General features: G+C 40.9%; 1 protein-coding gene across 2 annotated transcripts in view; it reads left to right on the forward strand.

The window, feature by feature from the left end:
* Window positions 1–24395, forward strand: part of MON2 (MON2 regulator of endosome-to-Golgi trafficking) — a 1009595-nt gene that overhangs the window by 850728 nt on the left and 134472 nt on the right. Inside the window, exons 28-30 of one of the 2 annotated variants that reach the window (XM_078675659.1) lie at window positions 9412–9429; window positions 9709–9837; window positions 14413–14603. In XM_078675659.1, coding sequence (XP_078531785.1) covers window positions 9412–9429; window positions 9709–9837; window positions 14413–14603 — 338 coding nt within the window. The remainder of the gene's footprint in view (window positions 1–9411; window positions 9430–9708; window positions 9838–14412; window positions 14604–24395) is intronic. The other variant, XM_078675668.1, reaches the window with a different exon arrangement.

Raw genomic sequence — 24395 nt, forward strand, 5'->3', positions numbered from 1 at the left:
TGTTGCAATTGATGAAAGCATCGATCTTATATTTCTTAGATGAAATATGTGAAAACTCACTGGTTCTGTGTCGACCAAAGGGGCATATGTTGCAAGTCCCACAGGTGAAAAAGTCCGGAGGCTTCGATGGGAACCATACTTTCTTATCACTTGTGACATAACTTTTGCATAAGGTATCCCTTAGCGATCTGCCCCTGCGGTATGTTATCTGCGGCTGATCTGTGAATACACTAGATAAGCTATTGATGTTCTTTAGAATACCCCAATTTCTTCTGAGAATGTTGTGCACCTTCTTACTGTTGGTGTTATACTGGGTGACAAATCTAACCGGACCATCCTTTTTCCTGGATGACTTGGGATTTCTTTTTTTAGTGCGAAGGGTGTCTTCCCTATCAAGTTTGATTGCTCTTTCAACTGCTGTCTGCACCGTTTTCTTTTTATACCCCCTTCTGAGGAATCTGTTGTTTGCTTCCTTGATGTTGGTGATAAACTTATCCTCCTGGCTACAATTTCTACGTATCCTTACCATCTCGCCATAGGGGATATTGTTAATCACTGACTGCGGATGAGCACTGTCGGCTTGTTACACAGCATTACAAGCTGTCTCTTTCCTAAACAGTGTGCTCTGGACGCTGTTGTTGTCGATGTAAAAATTAATGTCCAAAAAGTCAATACTGTCCTTTCCATGTTTCATTGTCAATTTGACATTACAGTTGTTATCATTAAGATAACCATGAAATGCCTGCAGTTGTTCGTCTGTACCGGACCATATGACTATAATGTCGTCTATATACCTCCCCCAGAACACGATATAATCGGTCCAGGGGGAGGCATAGTTGCACCATACATGTGACCGCTCATACCAGCCCATGAATAAACAGGCATACGACGGCGCAAATTTAGAACCCATAGCTGTCCCACGGGTTTGGTGGTACCAGGTACCGTCATGCAAGAAGTAGTTGTTCTCCAGAATGATATTTATCATTTCGAGGAGCATTTCGTTAAAGTCATGTAGTTCTGCTCTCTCTTTATCTAGAAAAGATCGTACCGCAGTTATGCCAAATTTGCTATGGATGCACGTGTACAGGCTTTCCACGTCAAAAGTGACAAAGGACAATTCTTCCGACCATTGTAAGCCATTGAATTTGGCTAGAATGTCAGAGCTGTCGCGAATATAAGATGGAAGGTTAGTGACATACTTCTGTAGATTAAGGTCAACAAATTCTGAAATTTTTTCAGTCACCGATCCAATGCCAGAGATTATGGGGCGCCCTGGTGGGAAGGCGCCCCCTTTATGTATTTTGGGTAAAATATAGATACACGGGTATCTTGGTTTGTCTACCCGTAAGTATCTAAATTCATCCTCCGAAATGAGGCAAGTCTCTCGCCACTCGGTGAGCTTGCCAATAATCAAACTGCTGATCTTATTAACAGGATTGGCAGGAATGCGTCGGTAGCAGTTGGTGTCATTAAGTTGCCTAAGGATTTCAGCCATATAATCTTGATGGTCCATCACCACCACATTACCGCCTTTATCGGCTTCTTTGATAACGATAGTGGTGTCAGTTCTCAGACTCTCGAGGGCAATTCTCTTCCTAGCAGTGATGTTATGTGCAATAGCATTATTACGTTGCACTGAGGTTTCCAGTTTGTATAAATCACTTGTTACTTGATCGTAAAAGGTATCAATGCTAGGATGGTAATTGTATGAAGGGGTAAATTTTGATCTTGGTTTTAGGTGGCTATTGGTTCCAAGATCTTGTTGTATACCCAGTTCATTCAGTATCGCCCCCATATCATATGGGTCTTCATCATCTAAGTTAAGCAACAAATGTATGCCTCTGATGTCAGCTACTGTATGTGTCCCCGCACCTCCCGTCATGGCATTGTCTTGGGCTTTTGGTGTCTGGCGTGAGAAAAAATCCTTCAGTTTTAACATTCTTACAAACTTGTACAGATCTATGTGTACATTCACAAGATCCCCTCCCTGCGTTGGACAAAAGTTAAGGCCCTTACTCAAGACAGACATCTCATCATTGTTCAGCATTTTATTAGACAGATTGATGACCTTTAAATCAGAAGTACAATTCATTTCACAATTAGACATTTCAGTACAGACGGCATTCATTGTTTCGGTTTCGTCCCCATATTGGGTTTGTTTACCGTGTTGTTCACCTGGTTCTTTCCTGTACCTGTACCTGTACCTGCCCTTGCCCCTCCTTCCCCCCCTCCTTGTTTTGTTTGGTTTCCCTGGGGGCGAGTCGTTTCTCTTTTTTGTTGCAGTCTGTTGCTCATACGTAACGTGGCCAACTCCTTCTGAAAAGGAGTGGCTGCTTCGGCTAAAGGGATCTCCCGTGTTATGTTGGAGGTTGTGCTGCAGGAAGAGGCAGAAGTTATACTGCTTCCAGATCTTGCATCATCATTGTCATCCCTCTCTTCCCGTTGTCTTTTTTTATCCTCATTACCCTGGATATTATCGAATTTCTTGGCGAATGTATATATTCGACCATCCTGATAGTCTCTATCGTCTCTTCTTATTTTCCTCATTTTTTTCTCTTTTAGATAGACTTGATGTTCATTCATTACTTTTTTAAGGATTACAAAGTTTTTATCAATCAAGTCTTTCTGTTCCATCCCGTTAATTTCCAAAATGAGGGCCTCAATTTCCTCTCGTAGTTTGTCCCCCTTTTCCCGGGCATGTTTGATCAATATTTGCATCATGATCTTCGATGCATGTTCCAAATTGCCCTCCCATTCAGTAAGAAGGACATCACTTAGGTCCTCAAATGTTGGAAAAATCAGGATTCTGAGTCCCCTCGGTACTTTCTTGTTATTAAGATATTGTTCTAAAGTAACCCCATCCCACCATCGGGATAGCTCAAGTTTTTTGAGGCGCTCTAGTTTTAGAAACAGAGCTTTTAGACTAAGTTTTCCAGTGTCAATTTGCGGTATTGGGTCCTTGGGTTTATTAGAGCCAAATAAATTGAGGGCCAGTTCCTCCCTCCCATCATCAAATGAAGCCATATCTTTTGGTATGTACAAGTAAAGGAAAGAACCGGTGCAAGACGGTCGAATTTAAACAGTTAGACAAAAAAGCCAAAGCAGCAGACCTGGTCATGCACAACGATTCATTTGTTTCCCAATTGATGGTGGTGCAAACACTTCTAACATCCGCTGCCGTAGGATGCGTAATTTACAAGAATATTGAAACAGAAAAAGAAGGTGCACTCTAAGAAAAATCAGTGTCCGGAGTTGCTTTTTTGTATAAATTCTTCTTTATTTTGAATTTCTTTCAAACATCAAAGGCACAGCCAACGCGTTTCGTTCCACTCTTTGCCTTTTGGAACTTCGTCAGGGCTGTAATAATTATAAACATATATACACACATAAATATTCAATTGACAAAACCAACAAAAAAGTAAAAGTACAAGATTTTTACAAAAAGAAAGAGATTACATTTATACAGTTATATTGCACATACAACGAACCCAAGGAGATACAAACTCAAAATAATACACCATATTTAAAAAAGGGAGACCGCTAAAGTTGGTTAAAACATTTCTAATGTAGCCAGAACATCTTTCCAATATGGTCAGAACAAGTGACTGCCATAATTGCATTGATATAATTTTTAGAAAGCATCATATAAGTTGAAAAGACTGTCATGGTTTGCTGCCTTTCTACTATTATTAAATGAATTCATATAGATTAAACGAAAATCAGACAAGTGTCGTAATAACCGTAGATAGTACCATGCTCCTAGTGAATACCTGTTTAAAAACATTTACAAAACTTGCAATATCTTTTGAAACATACATAATAAGCTATATACAGTAGAGCAAGTCTAAATAAAGTCGTAATTACATTGAATTAATGTGAGCAAAAATGAATACATAGAGGAGATCAGTTCGTATGTGGGTTTTACCCTACTAATGGATTACCCCCTAGTCTGCGCAGAACAGACTTGAACAAACAGAGGGATAGGATATTCCGTCCTAGGTCTTAAAGATAGGCCATAGTCACGAAGAGTAACGTGTTGCCCTAAATGGATCCCCTTTGCCCAAAATGTGAATTAAAAATACTGTGTTGGGGAAACCTCAACAAAACATTAGTGAGAAAGGGGGGGAGATCAATGTAGGTATGCCTACAACCACCAAGATATACAGGCTCAAAAAGCCAGTTGTGCTTACCAATAGACAATAAACTTGAGACTTCAAAGCAGTGAAATTCGGACTGCCACATAGTTCCACATATTACGCTGTGTAGGCCGGACGTGCGTTCTAAACAAAGAAGAGCGAAAATGTATAGTAATTTGAACATACAAAAATCAACCCATTAGTGGCCCATAAAGATAAAAAACCATGAGCCAAGGGATCTCGCGTCCATGTGACAATAAGTATTAGTGACCATCCTTTTCAAACATATTATCTAAACAACCGTCCATAGTAAGCACTTAAGGTAAGTTAGCTGTTTTACGGCTCCATGGTCCCAAACTGGGAACCATGTTACGACTATACAGTGCTACTGCTCCCGCTCAATGTTTATCTACCTCATAAATAAGGATAGCGTGTATCAGCCTGTGGTTCCTGGGGTGATCTTGTGTTTCACGCAGGAAGATTGAGAACCTATAGGAATCGCAAACAACTCAAGTCAGTATATAGTTAAAAGCACATTTAATTTTCAGAACGTGGAAAAAGCGGAAATTTAAATCACCAAGGATGGCACCGATTGTCATTTTTAGTTTCAAGGAGCCTACTAAAACGAGTTTATGCTGTAATGAGTATAAGACTCAGAATGAGAGACTACAACGTCGGAACTTAGCGAATTGTTATTATGGTATGTAGTTAATGGCCTCACGCCCTAAATAAACCGAATTAGCATAGGGTGTTTGATAATATAAAAACAAGTAAAATGCAACCGTACCCGTTTACAAATAGTGCCAGCCTCTATTCGTTTTACAAACGTCGATGTTCCCCGAAATAAAGTCACAGACCAAGTGCTTGTGAGCAGTACCGGAAATTTGATGTACAACGTGCCGAACCTAGGATAACAGTTACAAAACCCCATCAAAATATATAGTTAGAATGGTTAAACTATGAAAACAAGTAAAATGAAGCCGTACCTGTTTTCAAATAGTGCCAGCTTGTATTCGTTTTTCAAACATCGAGGTTCCCCGAAATAAAGTCACAGACCAAGTGCTTGTGAGCAGTACCAGAATTTTCAGTACAACGTGCCGAACCTAGGATAACCGTTACAAAAACCCCATCAAGATGTATAGTTAGAATATCAATAGATATCAAGGAGTTCCCTCCCGTGTCCATGTCTTTAGAACATACCTGTGATAGGGTGTCGGCTCTCAGACCCTCGGCGGTGCGGCGTTCAGCGAGGGAAACGTGTGAGCCGTTCGTTTATAAAGGGATATAGTAATTGCACACACCTGTGCACCTAATGGCGAACGACCTCCGCACGTGACAGGGTCCTGGTCGGATTCAAGACGGCGAAAGAGCGACATCTTAAAGTGGTGATTCTAACCATAATCATACTGCCAGAAAAGTAAAGTTATTTTTGGAAATAAGAAAAAGGTACATTGAAGAGTTCACGGGACGCACTGGTGCTGGGACGTCTACTAAGTCATCCAACAAGTCAAATCCGTTATAAAATGCTCGTCTCAGCACATGACAGGGTCCATGTCGGATTTAGAGGTTACAAAAGCGCCATCTTAAAGTGGTGTTTTTAACCTAAACATACCGCCAGAACGAGAGAGTTATTATTAGGAATAAGGGTATGGTACATTCCAAAGTTCTTTTTATATAATACCACTAGCGAGTCAAATTTGTTGTAAAACTAATGCTAAAAATATTTTTATAATACATGTAGCGAGTCACATTCGTTGTAAAAATGCTCACCAATTATTACCTTAGTATGGGGAATATTTAAAGGGTATTCAAAAAATGTTCCTTTTATATATTTCAAGAATGGATGTGGCAGACTTAAAAGGATGCGCTTAACATAATACAAGCTATTTTAGCTCCCAGGATTTCAAAGGAAAGGTATATCTGATCCCGCCAAATATTTCTATTATTGTTATATTTATTGAGGCCATCTCACTACAGTAAGTGAGAGGAGCCTAAAAACTGCCCCATAGTAAAGACAATAACATTATCACAACACATGAATTGAAAACATAAATAAGACACAACTGTCCCATGATAAAGACAATGACATATTATCACGACACATAAATAAAAGAACAACATATGGGTATGTCATGACATATATAGTGGGTTGCCATCCAGTATCTATATTGAGAATGGCACCATTTTACAGTTTAGGTGGTCCGGCCTACACAGCGTAATATGTGGAACTATGTGGCAGTCCGAATTTCACTGCTTTGAAGTCTCAAGTTTATTGTCTATTGGTAAGCACAACTGGCTTTTTGAGCCTCTATATCTTGGTGGTTGTAGGCATACCTACATTGATCTCCCCCCCTTTCTCACTAATGTTTTGTTGAGGTTTCCCCAACACAGTATTTTTAATTCACATTTTGGGCAAAGGGGATCCATTTAGGGCAACACGTTACTCTTCGTGACTATGGCCTATCTTTAAGACCTAGGACGGAATATCCTATCCCTCTGTTTGTTCAAGTCTGTTCTGCGCAGACTAGGGGGTAATCCATTAGTAGGATAAAACCCACATACGAACTGATCTCCTCTATGTATTCATTTTTGCTCACATTAATTCAATGTAATTACGACTTTATCTAGACTTGCTCTACTGTATATAGCTTATTATGTATGTTTCAAAAGATATTGCAAGTTTTGTAAATGTTTTTAAACAGGTATTCACTAGGAGCATGGTACTATCTACGGTTATTACGACACTTGTCTGATTTTCGTTTAATCTATATGAATTCATTTAATAATAGTAGAAAGGCAGCAAACCATGACAGTCTTTTCAACTTATATGATGCTTTCTAAAAATTATATCAATGCAATTATGGCAGTCACTTGTTCTGAACATTGCTGTACAATAGCCTGTTTACAAACCCTCCCTTGTGCTTGTAGCGTTTCCCCCTCAATGCTGCTGTTTTCTTGAGTCCGTAGATGCTCCCGCTTTCAGGCTTCTGCTACTTTGCCTGTCTAGCTGAGCAACAGGTGCCTCCATTTATGTTGTATCATAATACATAAATCAGATTTGAGGCAGCTGGGATATTGTGGTCAATCCTGTACATCAGCTCACACCAAGCAGCTTCTTGCAGGGGTTCTCCCAGTTCAAAACTCCACCTCTCACCATTGCAACAGCTGGGCAGCTTCTGTGTGCTTCACAGTTCAGCAGCACTGTGAGCACATTCTATGTGCTATCCACTTGAGGTCCATTCGAGAAGACTAGGCAGAGCCACAGGCTTGGTAACAGTCAGATCTTTGGTAGTGCAGTCCACTTGGGCACACTAGTGCCACCGGCTGTGATGGCAGGGGTCCGTTCAGGCATGCACCACAGACCAGCAGCAAGCATGTTGCATCAGGATGAGCCCCCACAGGCACACTTCGTTAGTGCCACAGATCCTTCATTTCAGCTTGGGTGACTGCTGCAAACTGGGAGCTCACGTCATGCTCTTTGGAGATCTGGGGTCAACGTCTCTTGTCCATGCTGAAAGTCAGTTCCTCCTGTAATGTTAGCTCACTCCTTCTCTCTTCTTATGGGCAGCTCCTTTCTAAGCATCAGGACTGTGAGACAGTTGCTTCTTCAGATCAGACTCCAGGTGGTTTTGCCTCACCTCTGGAAAGCAGGTTGTCCGGCAGACACCATCTTTAGTTGCACAGTAGTCCTATGGGTACTCTGTAGCACTCCCCCTCTCTGGTAAGAGAGAACTTGGAATTGGAACAAGTAGATCAACGTGGTCCCTCTTTTATACATGTGCAGCACACTAGAGGTCTGTGTTCTTGATTTGCCCTTTTGAAACCAGTTTGGGTTGGTTCTCCTTTAATGTGTCCTTCTCAGGCTGACTTCCAGACTCAGCTTTTGTCTACAGTGATGTGCCTCACAGCAGGATCGTTTTCAAGTTGGACCACTCAAAACAGAATCACGAAGAGGTGCAAGCATTCTGCACCTGGCTATCAACATCCACACAGACAGGGACCAGGAAGAGAGACAAGAGGCTCTACATTCTGAACAACAGAGACTGCAGTGTCACTCTATACCAAATGGGTGTGCAAGGAAGACTAATCAGCAGCTATTTGAAGTAAAATGACCTTATAGGATTACTAAGTGAAGCCTGTTTCCTCTTTTCCCACTTCCTTGTCTAGTTCTGCTCCTTCCAGTCCCATGAATGTCAACAATACCCTTCTGCTGTCTAGAAAAGTAACCTCACCTCTATTTTGAGCACATGAACAGGCCAGGGGGTTCTAAAATGGAATTCACAGGCCTCCTTTACTCTGGTTCACTCAGACACTCATGCTGTATGCATCACTTAAACTACACACAGACATATATAGACATTCATGAGCTTTGAGGTTTTTGATCACAGAAAAACGTTATGGTGCCAACTTTGATCTACAGGTCAATGTCAAGGACAGTAATCCGCTGTCATTAAAGAGAGCGAGCTTGTGTGCTTGGTGCGCCCCTTCATGTCCAGTACAGGTCAAGGTCTACACCCTTGTCAAGGGACAGATCTAGTCCTTTGCGGACATACAAGATTAGCATGAGGCTGGGGCCAAAAATCAGGATACCGGATGCTCTCAGATGGGAATTCTCGGCGGGAAAATGATGTTACACCATGTAGGAGGCATTTCCATCCTGAAAGTGATCTTGGAATAGTCCTTGGCACATAATTTGCAAAAATATAACTGGAAATTAACCACACTGGTTATACCCAAGACATTATGTGCATTCTTGTTAAGGATGCACTTATGGAGGGGTCAGTCTATGTCGCACCCACCGGTGGAAAAATGTTGTGGTGTTTACAGTGTGCTGCTGGGAGCTATTTCAAGATAGTCAAAAGGTTATCTATAGGAAACATTAGTTTATTGACACAGGATGTTATAAGGACACACAAGTAAGCCAGTAACATGTATTTAGCTGGTACTATATGTTAGAGTGTTAGTGAGTGACATGCTTGTTAGATTCCTTTGTCTAAAAAGATATATATATATATATATATATATATATATATATATATATATATATATATATATATATATATTCTGTTATGAAAACCAAAGAAGGAAAGGGAAAAAACCAAATGCTTCCTTTGTGTAAATACTTTAGTAATTTATGTAATCTTAGGCATGTTAACGTCTGTATCTGTGGCAGTTTTTTCTAAGAAAGATGTGTAAAATATTTCCTAAAAGGTAATGTTTGTATACCTCAATTTTTCTCATTTTATGTGCCCTGCAACACATGGGATCACAATAGATTCAACTATTTGCACCGGTGAGTTACATTTCGTTGACGTTTGCCCTTAGCTTATAGATCTACAAATAATTAAATATTTTCTAAATCCACATCCAGCTTGATTCTTTGTATTTCCTACTTTACTTGGAAACATGCTTGTGTCCAGCTTGCTTAACTGTGTACCCATTCACCTCATTCCTTTGTGTGGGATCATGCATGTAGCACAGTGGCAACAGAAAATAAAATTCAACTAACAATAACTAGCTCTTTCAAACATTCCCCTCTAATGGTGTTGCAAACATCCTTTCCTTTTCGTAGGCAGAGTGGGTTGCCTTGAATTATGTACCTTTTGCAGAACGGTCATTGGAGGTTGTGCTGGATTTATATCAAAAGACTGCTTGTCACAAGGCTGTTGTTAGCGAGAAAGTACTTCAAAACATCATTAAGGTAAGGAAACACATTTCATGCATATTTATCTGTTGTTAGGTTAGAAGCAATTGCACGTTCACTTGAGCATACTTTACTCATAGACTTTTGCTCTGTGTTTAATGGATGCATTTAGTTGAAAATTGTAAATTAGAGTATACAATTTGAGTGCCCGGACACATCCGTGATTTTGTATAACCCCTGGGTACAAAAACATTGTCCAGAGAGTAGATATTAGCCACCTGGTTGGCGCTTTTTGGGTTAATCAAGAACAGCAGATGTGGGGTATCCTCTGTGTTCCCATTCCCTGCATGAGTAAGAGGCATGTGTGGACTGTCCTCTCCCAATAGTTCCACCTGTGACTGAAGGCTGTGCAAAATATACCCTGGCCCCTGTGAAACCTCAGTCTGATATTCGATACATAAAGAAAAGTACAGAAATCTACAACTGGCTCGGGTTAATTCCTGTGACACTGGGTAACTTGAATTACTATAATGTGCTTTCTCTTGTCATGTGTAATTTACAGTGATCTAACCCTAGTTTCTTACATTGTCTCATGGTGTAAGAAACAGCTGGAGTTTAGAAGCACATTAATCTTTAAATCGTAGTAGCCAGGTGTATCAGATGTCATTTGTGTAGGTACATAGCACTGCCTGGTATCTTTGGAAAACCATGCATATGAATAACCTTATTTCAGAGGAAGCATTAGACTTGAAAGGATGAAGAAAGTATTCAAGTTATTTGAATGAAGAAGCCAAAAAAGATATGGAAATGGTGAATGGGTGTTCAGTATATTCTGTTTAGGAACTTGCTATATATTGGATGGAAGGATTGGTTCTTCAGAACACGATTGTCCCCTGGACCAGTGCAGTAAACTGAAATAGCCACAAGGGTTATTGGCTGTTATGCAAGGAATCTAAATAGAGATCCAAGATTGAGAACCCTAAATTGTTTCCTGAATTACCTTGACAGAGGGGCGTCTGCTATCCATTGGTCTGTTGAGCAACCTAAAGAAGATCTCAGCTACTGGTAATCACTGGGGCCACATCCCAGCCCATTGTTATTTTGCACACCATGCCATCTGTGTCGACCCAGCCATATATAAATCAGCCTTGACCCTGCTCCAGTGGGAACAGTCCAGCCCGAAATTCCAGGAAAGTTTCTCCCCACACCGGAATGCAAGCAGCCCAGGACTAGATTCATTCTAGTTAGGGCTAATCAGACAGGCATAGCTTTGTTCCAGTGTCACAGTGTGCACAGGACCCATTGGAGCATGATCAAGACTGATTTGCATATGGTTAGGCTTTGTGTGCAAAATAACGATGGACCCCATTCGGCAGAGTAATTACCAGGGGCTTAGATTCATTCAAGCATTTCATACATCACTATTGTGTATACTATAGATCACCTTTAATCAGGAATTTAGCCAGAGTGACTTATTCACTTTATGTAGTAAAATGAAATGTAGATCTTTGTTATCGCTGTGTAAGAACACTGAGAAGAAAAGCAAAATGTTCCTTCACTGTTTCATTGTTAGGTATTACATCTTGCTTTCAACAACCTACACAAGTATGGACTTTCTCAGGACATGGAGCCAAACCCACATGAGAAGTGTGTCATAGTGCTGTGTGACTTCACTATTTAAACTTGTTGGTTACAGTTTACTGTGTTGTCACCAGGTTGCATAGGTTCTCAGAGTTGTTAACAGAACGTGTTTGTAGGATTACAACATATCAGTTATTACAGATGAGTATTAATTACATATGTGAAGGCGGTTCTCTGGAAATTATTGCTTCAAAGTGATACCAGTAGGACTCATTGTATTTTATTCTGCCACTATCTACATCTGTTCAATTTTACACATTGACGCCTAGTAGTGTGCAGGGTAGAAATGTCTATACATTTTAAACAGTTCCTATACTGGTACCTGATCTAGACTGTTAAAGTATGTTCCAATAAGTGATTCAATATTAATTTAAAGTAGATGAGCAGTGTGCATTTTTCCATGTATTTCTCATGTATTTGGGGATAACCAGCTTTGCCATTTTGAACGGTGCCTGAATTTATCTCGCTAGAAGGCACATGGTATTAGCAGTGCAGACTTCCTAAAGTGAAAACGTTGCCTCACTTGAAGTGAAGTTGTTTAGATGCAGGGTCCGGAGGTTCAGTGGGGAAGGTATTGGGAGTTAGTTTCGCTGATAATGATTCCACCACCAAACTCTCAGTAGAAGGGTGAGTCAACAGAAACCTCTTATTAGATGATGCAGTCTTTTGTCACCATGCAGTCATTCAGTGGGTTGCTGGTCTGTAAATGTGCTTCTCCAGTTAGCCAGAACTGGCTACAGTAAACCAAATGCTCTGAGACCGCCAAAGATAGCTGCATAATTTGTATGAGGATGTTGGAATTTGAATTTGCGAAGTAAGGTGCAGCTCAAGTGCCTCTGCTGCCTGAACTCCACAGCTATGAACGTAATCTTCCTCAGAAAGATAGGCAGACAGGTAAGAGGTAGCACCTTTATGGGACATCTTTAGGCTACTGGCATTGGAAGATACAAGTAGAGTCCATCATTTGTTTGATAACAAATGATTCTCCTTCATTCTCCTAAGACCCTGATTTTGCACTTCCAGTGCCTTGGAATTTGACACAACAGTTCTTCAGTGCTCGCGTATATATGGGCTATGGGGTTAGGCGCCAGTAAGATCTCTAACCACCCAAATAATGTCTTGCAATTTTGAGGGCTGAGATGGGTCTAAAAACAGCTTTGAAGACAGCGTTGCAGCTGATTTTGAAATTGACATCGAAGATGGTTGGACTGTCTCTTGGGAGATGGTGGCTTCTAGTGAAGCGGCACCAGGATGGACCCTTTGGAAGTGGAGTGGTTGGTGGCATGGGGATGAAAATCACTTAGCCTGAAAGGGCTAGCCCACCCTTGGGATCTTGAGGGGCCCAGAGGGTTGAAGGAAGCCCGGGAAAAACCAGTGTGGCCTTCAGAAAGTCCTTGACCTAAGATGTGTGGGTAGAAGGAGCAGGATTCTCCAGTTTAAGCTTTTTTAAAACCGAGATTGACTCTCAGAACTGAGGAAGAGAAAGGCGTATGGGAATGGCACTGCATTACGAACATACTTGGGAGCTGAATGTTTTCCTAGCAGAAGAAGTGTACTTTTCCTTCAGATTATGTGCTTTTTGCAGGAGGATCCTGAGGTGAACAGTTTCATCCCAGGTCACTTACTTGACAAAGGGGAAAAAAACCTATTGGGGGTTGTCAGTATGGGTCTGAGCTTTATGCTGCTTGCTGACTTTCGATTGCATGGTGGTACAGGAGTCAGAAGCTAAGGGCTTGTGGTCGAGCTACAAACACCACATGCAGATGAACATCAATTTTTGACACTGTCAACAGGGTTTGAATCCTGAAACCTTAAGATATTATATTTAGCTGTAGAAGTGTTGTTGAAACGTTTGAGGAATTTGATAAAATACAGCGGAATCTCTGACCCACCCAACTAAAGTGTGAAAAAACATGAATAGATCAAAGATATCTCTGTATCTACACCAGTGTTATCACTTCCTGGCAGGGTAGACACACAGTGAAGCTGCTTGGTGACACAGGGCATTGCAGTTCTCAAATGAGGTTTTTTGCAGGAACCCTCTCACATTGCTCCTTTGCCTCGCAGTCAGTTTTTAGAGGAATCTGATTATGATGGAATGTTGAGTCCTGCTCAGAGTCCTTCACAACTCAATATCATGATTCAGGAAGAAGAGGATGAGGATGAATATTATGGGCCTCAATACTGTCAATGTTAGGAAAAACTACAGTTTATGATGCCACGCCACAAACCAATGATACAGCTGCCTGTTGCATTGGTACAAGATTTGGCAGCTATGTTGCATGACTACCATACTTGTTTTCCTGTGGCAGCGGGATCAGTGCAAATAACTTCTCCTGCTACAGAATATCGACCATTGGTAATGCCTCCTTAAGAATCACTATTCCATCAGCCTGAGCGCCCAGCTTCGCCCCCCCCCCCCCCCTGATAACTAAAAAGAGTAATTCTATTTGACGGAGAATCAAAAATGTGTGTCTTTGTTTTTCAAAACCCCAACATCATGTTGAATGTTCGGACCGTGTTCAAGAAAAAAACATGTGGAAGTACAGGTGGATCTGGGGGTGATCCGTTCTGGTTCCCATCTTGGAAGAGGAGTAACTTTGCAGCCATTTCCAGCATCAAAAGTGGTTTGATTGGAGTTTGTAGATACCGAAATCATGCATCTCTTTGAGGATTCTTAGAAGACAAACCTGGCCATGTGACTCCCTCTTCTCCAGTATTGGATCTTTCATAGATTCACATGATTGAATCATTCCTGTCGTACCGTGGAACTCCCACTACGATGACGGGGATGATTCAAGCACCACTCCTACATTTTCTGAATTCCTGGCAAATTTAAATGAGGTATTTTTGGCCATAAGCTTAGTTTTGCTGCTGAAAAACCTTTGTGAATATGGCTGCCTGTTCTAATGCGGTTGATCATGGTCTAAAAAGCAAAGTTTATATTGTTCATACGAAAAGCAATCTTTTTTGTCATTTCTCTTTTTATAGACATTAAGGATACCATTGAGTTTAAAGTATGCCTGCCCTTCAGAAAGCACATGGAAGCTTGCAGTATCATCACTGCTCAAAGTTTTATCAATTGGACTCCCAGTTGCCAGGCAACATGCATCTTCTGGAAAGTTCGACAGCATGTGGCCAGAGCTAGCCAACACATTTGAAGACTTTCTTTTTACAAAAAGGTATACAAATAAAACCTTTAACTATATGTACACAATGCTAGAGCATGATTTTCTATCTTTCTGTCTACATATTTAGAAATAGATATTATATACATGTTTATGTAAAACTGTGTGTGCATCACACACGCGTGTGCGCGCACACACACACACCACACACACACACACACACACACACACACACACACACATACACACACACACACATACACACACATACACACACACACACACACACACACACATACACCACCGACCCCCAGGTGGCTCAAGCAAGGCTGAGATCTATGTCGTTGCCTTTGAGAATGCAACAGTCTCAAAATCAGTGACACCAAGTGGAGTGAAGAAGAAATGCGTGTTGTTGCTGAGTGTCAAACCCACATGCACTATTTGAATAGGAGAGAGAGTGATGAACGTGGTTGCTCTTAGTCAACTTCAAACAAAGCCACATTACTAATGCCTACTTTATAATGCCACTTTTAAGTCTAGCCTCCTACTCAGCACATGTACTGTCTGTTGTGAGGCATATTGTACCTTACCAAGTACGAAGAGGAACTGAACCCCACCCATTGCTTTCCATTGGTTGTCTTTCATTCTAGCTTGTCAAGCTTGTGTTTGACCCTCCCATGGAGCATTGTATTTTTATCATTGATTAGCTGGCATCCCTGCTTCTGTTGCTTGCTTTTGAATGCACTACTTTTTTCTTTCATATGAAGCACTCCAAGAGAGTGCATAGGCCACCCTTATGTGCCTATCTCCCCCTATACTCCGTGTGTGCTCTCTGTTGCTGAAATACTTCTCCATGCCCCCTCTTTGTTGCGCCCACTTGTATACTTCTCCCTGTTTCCTCCCTGCATCTTCTGTGTCGCTTCCCTTCACCTGAGCCATCTGTGTTGCTGTCCTGTCCCTCCCACCCTCCTCCATGTTGCTTTGGATTTCCCAACACCTTCCCAAACTCCCCATGTTCGATTGACTCACCCTGCCACCCCTGTCCCACCAATACTCACTTTAAAAAGAAAAAAAAAGATTTGTGCATTTTATTTTTACTTACTGATATAACTTTATCCAGTTTTGGATCTTTCATAGATTCACATGCTTGAATCATCCCCGCAGTCGAGGTGGGAGTCTCACAGTAATTTTATAAAAGCAGTAAATGACATTATCATAGGCTATCATGCACTTAGCTTACACCACAGTCGCCCATCCATATCATCAGTATAAATAAAAATGTAAATGTTCGTTTGTTCAAAATCGCAAATCTCCAAATGTTCTTCACTGATTGCCTTGAAATTTTGACACAACGTTGGATTCGAATAGGGGCGTGTTTTTATGTACACAAATTTGGATTCCAATACACGCATGTCGAATACGCGCGTGTTTTTAATCGAAAGCCCGAACAGACACATAAAAATGTCAATGTTCATTTGTTTAAAATCTTAAATCTCCAAAAGTTCGTCACCAATTGATTTGAAATTTTAACACAACTTTGGATTCCAAAACGCGCGTGTCCAATACGTGCGTGTTTTTAATCGAAAGGCCGAACAGACCCTATCGATTTGGTTGCTGCGCAAAAACTACAAGGGACGCATAGAGACAATAGTCTACATATATTAGGATGGACAGTTGGTGTCGGGATGGCAGACCGGGAAGTGGGTGGAGGGAGGGGGGAGGAGTTGGTTCACTTTGCAACATTAAGAAAGGACGCATAGAGACAATAGTCTACATATATCAGGATGGACAGTTGGTGTCAGGATGGCAGACCGGGAAGTGGGTGGATGGAGCAGGGATTGGTTGGTTTACTTTGCAACATTAGCGCGTGTTTATATATATATATATATATATATATATATATTCACTGAAAAAAACATAGGTTTCAGGAGTTATATAGCTAGGAATTAGCTTTTAAAAAACCTTTGAAATTCACTCAAAAAACTATAAGTTTTAGTGGTGTTATAGTTAGCTGGACATTTTACTCATACAAAACCATTGAAATTGCTCCTATATAGTTAGTTGCACTAACTATATTTCGCGCACCCACAATCCACTGCTGATGATGTCACATATTAGATCATTCATGACATGGTCAGTGACATCACTGATGACATCTCAAATGACATCACTGATGACATCACTGATGACATCATCCAGTGAATGTGGTTTGCTTCGTTATTTAAATGCATTATATATATAGCAATTTGCGTTGAAGAATAAGTGGATATATATAAATAAATATTTGGATGGAGGATTTAGTAGCAGTGTAATTGACTGTTTACTTGACCAATTTATAATGTCTCACTAAATATAGTGGATAGTGACTAAACTGTGTGAATATCTGTATCACTTTGTCAGTTGTTGTGTAAACTGATTCTACAGTTGGTTACTAGCTATGTGAAAGTCTATATTAGTTATTGATTAGTTAACTGAGTATTTGTATGGGAGTGTGAAAGTGTGTGTGGTTCGGTGGGGGTGTGTGACTGTCCAAAGATGTGTGAATAGTTGATTCAGTAGATATATGAAGTTAAAACTACATGTTCTAACAGTTGTTTGGGTGAGTGAATATCTTTATGGGTGTGGTGATGAGCAAATATATTTCTCAATGGTACAGGTCCAACAAACTAGAAAAATAAAAGGCAGTGTATTTGTCAGTTGTTGTATATAAATAAGTATACATAAGACACAATGATTGTGTGAGTGACTGTATGGATAACTGTATACTTGTAATAATGATTTTATAATTCACTAAGTATGACTTACTATCTAAATGAATAGAAGAAGTGGTGTTTGTATAAGTGTTTTGCTAAGTAAATATGTAAGTATGATCCATTGTTTGCATACGTGAGTAGGATGACTTCATATATGAATAGGATGCGTGCTGTTGTTTAATGTCGATATAGATGTATAAGTATTTTTGATAGTGTTCTATTGTTCATTGACAGCATGTATGAGTGAATCCATAGGTAAGTGATTAGATGTGTGTATGCATCTATGAATCACTGAGTGGATTTTTAGATACTTGTATTGCTGTGACAATGGATTTAAATATGATACTCTGTATTTTACAAAGAGTGATGAAAAATTGTAATAGTGTATGAAAAGGTGTATGTGATTGTCACGTGGATGATGTCATCAGTGATGTCATCAGTGATGTCATTTGAGATGTCATCAGTGATGTCACTGACCATGTCATGAATGATCTAATATGTGACATCATCAGCAGTGGATTGCGGGTGCGCGAAATATAGTTAGTACAACTAACTATATAGGCGCAATTTCAATGGTTTTGTATGAGTAAAATGTCCAGCTAACTATAACACCACTAAAACTTATAGTTTTTTGAGTGAATTTCAAAGGTTTTTTAAAAGCTAATTCCTAACTATATAACTCCTGAAACCTATGGTTTTTTCAGTGAATTTCAAAGGTTTTTTAAATGCTAATTCCTAACTATATAAGGCCTGAAACCTATGGTTTTTTCAGTGAATTTGCAAGGTTTTTTAAATGCTAATTCCTAACTATATAAGGCCTGAAACCTATGGTTTTTTCAGTGAATTTCAAAGGTTTTTTAAATGCTAATTCCTAACTATATAAGGCCTGAAACCTATGGTTTTTTCAGTGAATTTGCAAGGTTTTTTTAAATGCCAATTCCTAACTATATAAGGCCTGAAACCTATGGTTTTTTCAGTGAATTTCAAAGGTTTTTTAAATGCTAATTCCTAACTATATAAGGCCTGAAACCTATGGTTTTTTCAGTGAATTCGCAAGGTTTTTTAAATGCTAATTCCTAACTATATAAGGCCTGAAACCTATGTTTTTTTCATTGAATTCGCAAGGTTTTTTAAATGCTAATTCTATTAGCGGATAACGTTTTTATATATTAAAACGTTTTTTAAATCTCAAATGCCTGCTTTGCTAACAGAGTTTTTAAGCACAGGCTCTTTTGTCTCTGGTGGCCATCTTGGGAGACTGCATATTAGAATTTTTTTAATGAAATATAAGAGGATTTGAGAAGTCACTCAAAATGTGCCCTAATTTTTCTTTCTTCAGCACTAATCATAATTTCTATGGCAAAATGAACCCCCTCAGTTTGTGTCTTTGCAAATTAAATGTTTTAAGTGTTAACACTTTATTCCAATCAAGATGACTTCAGGTGTGCCATACTTTTGTCATAAGTAAGACTGTTAGCGCTCTAGTTGTTCTTTAGAACACTCTGGGACATTCTGTCATTAGGCTATAGTTGGGCTACATCTGGCTGATATTTGGGCTACATTTGGTTTTTTTTGTCTCTGGTGGCCATCTTTGGGCTTCATTGGGCTACATTGGGCTACATTTGGGCTCTAACATATATATAGCCCAATGTAGCCCAATATATATTTTTTCAAAGTTAATTTTCGTAAAAACCACTGGAGCACATATCTTGAGACATAGCAAAGGCACATCGGGCTACCAGTCCCTACAATTTTGCCAAGTTTGGTGGAAAACCATTCAGCCGTTCGGGCTAAAAGTGAGTCCAACCGCCCCATGGAAATTAACATGGGGAAAACACGTTTTGGGACCCCCCTTTTATCTCGGCCCCCGCTTGACGAATCCCCCCAAACTTTCAGGGAAGGACCGGAGCGCCGCGAGGCAAAGTTAAGGAAAATTTCAGGAAGATTCCTCAACCGGCGCCAAAGTTATTCCCAATAGAATGTTGCGATTTCCCTATGGAAAACAATCCTAACTATATATACCTACTGGCTATCGCCAGTAGGTAATATATATATATATATATATATATATATATATATATATATATATATATATATATATATATATATATATATATATATATATATAATGTGTATATATATATATGTATATATATATATATATATATATATATGTGTGTGTATATATATATATGTATATATATATATATGTATATGTATATATATACATATATATATATATTACAGCTCCTCTCGCACCAGCCTGTCGCACAGAAAGGCGGGTGCCTGCCAGTCGGGGGTGCACCCGACTCAAATATCTGCTCCAACAATCCCTCCCCGCAATCCACGGGAACCAGGAGGCAGCACTCCAAAGGCAGGTTACACAAAATAAGTTTATTCTCTCACAAAGCGCTTTCGGCACTCGGCCTTCGTCAGTGATGAGACGCCGACCATCTAAATCAACATGTATTTAAACGCCCGCGTTGCTTGGGTAGTCAACACTAAGATAGGACTATCGTAGCAATCAAAATCAAAAAAGTGGCGGTCGCCATCTTGGAATGATATTTATCGCAATGTGTGAACAATACCTCAGTGTGTTTAAAATTAGAGAAAATACACAATGCGAAAATGCAAATCATAAGATCACGCCCTGAATGGGCCAATACATCACCTGTCAATCCATAGTGGGTACAGAATATAGTGTTAATGGAAAACGGGAAATCAAAATTCGACCCCAAGCGCCATATGGCTGCAATATTAACACAAGCTATAGTCCTATGTTCTTATTTATGTATTTAGGCCCTGGATGGGCATCAATTTATCATCATATTTGCAACATAACTCAATCCTCATGGAAAAAGTTCAATGGCAATTCATTCTTCATACTTATGGAAACAAATAAATAAAGAAATAAATGAGTAACGTGAAGCAATGTGACTGTCAATTCAAATCAACTCATCCCAGGTGTACAGCTAAGTCCTCATGCATATTCAGTCCTGTTGGTGTTTTGCTCAACAAGTCTATAATGTACCGTGATTCCAGCCTTCTTAATTTTAAGAGTCTGTCACCCCCCCTGGTACTTACAGGGACGGAGTCCAGGCAGAAGAAAGTAAGCAATTCTCTGTTGCGTGCATGCTCTTTGTCGAAATGTCTCGCAACAGGATAACTTGCATCTGCGTTCTGGATCGCTCTCTGGTGTTCTAATATCCGCAATTTCACCGGATTGGTGGTACTGCCCACATACCTTCTGCCACAAGGACATGTGAGGCAGTATACCACATAAGGCGTGGTACATGTGAGGAATTTGGAGATTCTCTTAGGGTCCTTAACACCAGGAATGCTGTACTGAATTACACGTTTACTTCCCTTGCACGCCTTACATCGTCCACAGGGAAAGAAACCTTTCATAGGTTCGATTTTAGGTTTGGGTTTCAATTCATCATGGTGACTATGGACCAAATAGTCTTTTAATGCTCTTGCTTTTCTAAATGTGATCAAAGGATGGGAGGGCAGATCTTGCTTGATAACATTATCCGTCATTAAGATATTCCAGTGTTTACGCAGTATGCGTTTGATGTCTCCAGAATTCCGTGAATATGTAGTTATTAGACGGAATTGCCCAGTTTCGGATTTGTTATCCTTTTCATGAGTTTTATCTTCCAGCAGCTTGCTCCTATCAAGGTTCTCAACTTTATTCAGTGCTTGTTCCAATATGGTGGCATTGTATCCCCTTTCCTTGAACCTTCGTATGCAATTGCCGGCTGCTTTTTTGAACTCATTATCTTTGGTGTTATTTCTCCTTATCCTTAAAAGCTCACCATAGGGTATACTATCAACCAAACTTTTCGGATGCCCGCTGGTGGCATATAGTGTTGAATTCCCTGCGGTAGCCTTTCTGAACAGTTTGGTATGCAGATTGCCTCCTTCAATAAAAATAGTCAGATCTAAGTAATTCACTTCCTTTTGGCTGATTTCTCCTGTAAATTTTAAATTATTCTCGTTGTTATTCAGTACCTCCAGATATTCCTCAGCGAGCTCCACTGATCCTTCGATGATAATGAACAGGTCGTCGATATAGCGATACCAACATCTCACCAGTTCATTCCATTTGTTGTTGGTATTGGACCAGGCTACCTGCTCCTCCCAATGCCCCACGAATAAATTCGCGAAGCTTGGGGCCGAGCAAGTGCCCATTGCCACGCCTGTTAGCTGCTTGTAGAGGTTAGTTCCAAAAAGGAAGATGTTGTTCTCGAGGCAAAATCTTAAAAATTCGATCAACATTTTATTGTGTTCGTAATATTTCACAGGCCTCCTATCCAGAAACCAGGAAATAGCTTGTAGCCCTTCTTCATGCTCAATGCACGTGTACAAGCTAGCAATGTCTATGACCATCATAGTGTACCCTTCTAGCCAAACCATCTTTTCAATGCAATTCAGAAAATGTTTTGTATATATATACACACACACAACATGACAATAGTCACAAAAACAGATTGTGTGCCCACAAGCATTGTGAAATGAAACATATTAGAAATGTGCGCTTACTCTTCCATTTAACCAAACTGAGCCACAGCAACGCGTGGCAGGGTACAGCTAGTCATTTTATAAAAAAAGGACCACATTTGAAATATAACCAATCAGACAACAGCACCCTCTACAAAACTCCAAAGAGAGGCAAGTCCCTCAGATTTTCTACTGCACGTCATTGTGACCCGGAGTCTCCCTGAGCTCTGCTCAGTTTTCTTCACATCTTGGATATTTTGTGTTTCAAAATGTCAGATTCTTCAAAGAAAGTACTCTTCAGGCATTGTGGGTCATGTGGTAAGAAAAGACTGCATGCTGACAATCCCCACTAGGATTGTATCTACTGTTTGTACCCGCTTCATAAAGTCAAAGACTGAAGGATTTGCAGAATCTGCTGTACTCTCTGATGAGGAAGGCAGTATCAGTTTTCGGATATCCTTTGAGCATTCGAAAAAGAGGAATAGATCTGTTGAATCCCTGAGGTCCATAACGAAGGACTAAAAAAGACCCATCTCGAGTCTGCACAAACTACCTAGAAAAAGGGAAGTGTCCATTCCCTTCTGAGGAGAAATCTGCTTCAAAAACTGCTTCTAAGCTTGTAAAAATCCAGTCAGAAGAGGTTCTAAAGTCATCTTCGAAAAAGACCTCATCAACGCTTAGCACACCGTTAGAATTTGTTAGAATTGGGGGTCTCTGGTGGTGCCCAACTCCGGTGCGGTCACAGGACTCGAAGTCAGCAGAAGTGACCGCGTTGGTCAGACCAGTTCGATTCGGTGTAGCGAGACGTTGCACGTCGCGGTGTACTTCCAGTCGCGGTGCAGGATACGGCCCGTTGACGGGAGTCGGTGAGCACAGAGCTTGCGTTGTTCGAGGCGGACGTTGCTTGCTGCGGTGCCTACAGGACACCAGGCCGGTCTTGAGAATCGGTCAGAGCTCCCTGCCTCTGTAGCCACTTGTTTCCAACAGCAACTCACAAAGGCTAGTGAAGTCCACTGGTCCTGGGACTTCGGTAAGGGGACAAGCTCTCTTCCAAGCCCTTGGAGATCTTTGCACAAGTTGAAAAGAAAAGTCCACAAAGTCTTTCTCTTCCCTTTGGCAGCAAGGCAACCACTGCAGGCCAATCCCCCAAGCATTACTTCAGCTTGGGAGTAGTCTCTTCTCAGTTTCTTCAGGTTCCTTCTCCTCAGCCCAGGTTTCGTCTTGTAAGTCCAGAAGTGATCTAATTTCATGGGCTCAGGGTCCCAATACTTATACCCCCAAATCCTTTGTTCTCTGAGGGGAGAGGGGCCTGTGCCCAGTTCAAGCCATTTCTGAAGTACTCTGTTTACCAAAACTCTCCCTTCCTTTCACCACGCAGGGCTGGCACATCAGACGCCCCACAGGAGGTGGAGCCAGAGCCGGCATTGTGAAAGGCAAGTACAGTCCAGGAGCACTTTGTTGACAGTCTTCCTTCTCTTCTTTCAGTGTGTAGGGCGGAGACATCAGACACACCACAGGGGGTGGAGCCAGCATTGTAGAGGGAAGGCCCAGCCCTATTCAGGTCCCAGGTGCAACTCCTTCCTCCCATCTAGATGCAGATCTCCCTATTCACCACCGGGCAGCCCCAGCCTGTCTCCTGGAATTCCCCAGTCCTGTCACACACTAACCCAGACAAGGAATACACAACCTAGCAGAGGCGGGCTCAAATGGTTAGGCAAGCAAATACCTACTGTTCAAAAGTGGTATTTGCAAACACTGAATATTAAAATAAACTTTACTAAAAGATGTATTTTATTATTCTGAGTCCAGGCACATTAAACTCAAATTTCTACCATGTTCTCTGAGTCTGCTCGGATTATAAACTGTAATAATTCTAACAGTTCATTCTTGCCTATGGAGAACAGGTAGCCTTGCAATAGTGAAAAACGAAAATGGCTGTAATTCACTATTAGGACATGCCACACACATTAGGGCTTATCCTACCTTATACTTACAATGCACCCTGCCCTTGGGCCTACCATAGGGGTGACTAATATGAAGAAAAGGGAAGTTTTAGGCACTGGCAAGTGGGTGCACTTGCCCAGTCAGCATGACAGTACCAGACTGCACGCAGGCTCTGCAATGGCAGACCTTAGACACATTTTACAAGGTTGCTTATGTGGGTGGCGCAGCCAGTGCTGCAAGCCCACTAGCAGCATTTGGATTTACACGCCCTGGGCACACTCAGTGCACTGTACTAGGGTCTGACAAGTAAACCAAACATCCAATCATGGAACCACTAATCAATACATCAATTTATAGTAGGGAGCACTCGCACTGTGGCCCTGGACAGCAGTGGCACAATGCCCAAAGCTTCTAACACCAGCAAAAACACATGAGGCAACAGCAAAAATGGAAGGGAGACCCACGCCAATGGTGCCAGGTCTAACACGTGTCCCCTCCAGCTGAAATGTGGGGAGAACTACCCTGCCTCCTGGGAGTTCTCGTCACTAAGGCGGAAAAACCTGGACAGACCATCAGCGTTGGCGTGTTCTGTACCAGGGAGGAGTTCCACCGTAAAGTCCATACCCTGTAGGGAAATGGACCACCT

This window comes from Lissotriton helveticus, chromosome 1_1, assembly GCF_964261635.1.
Source record: "Lissotriton helveticus chromosome 1_1, aLisHel1.1, whole genome shotgun sequence".
Classification (NCBI taxonomy): Eukaryota; Metazoa; Chordata; class Amphibia; order Caudata; family Salamandridae; genus Lissotriton; species Lissotriton helveticus.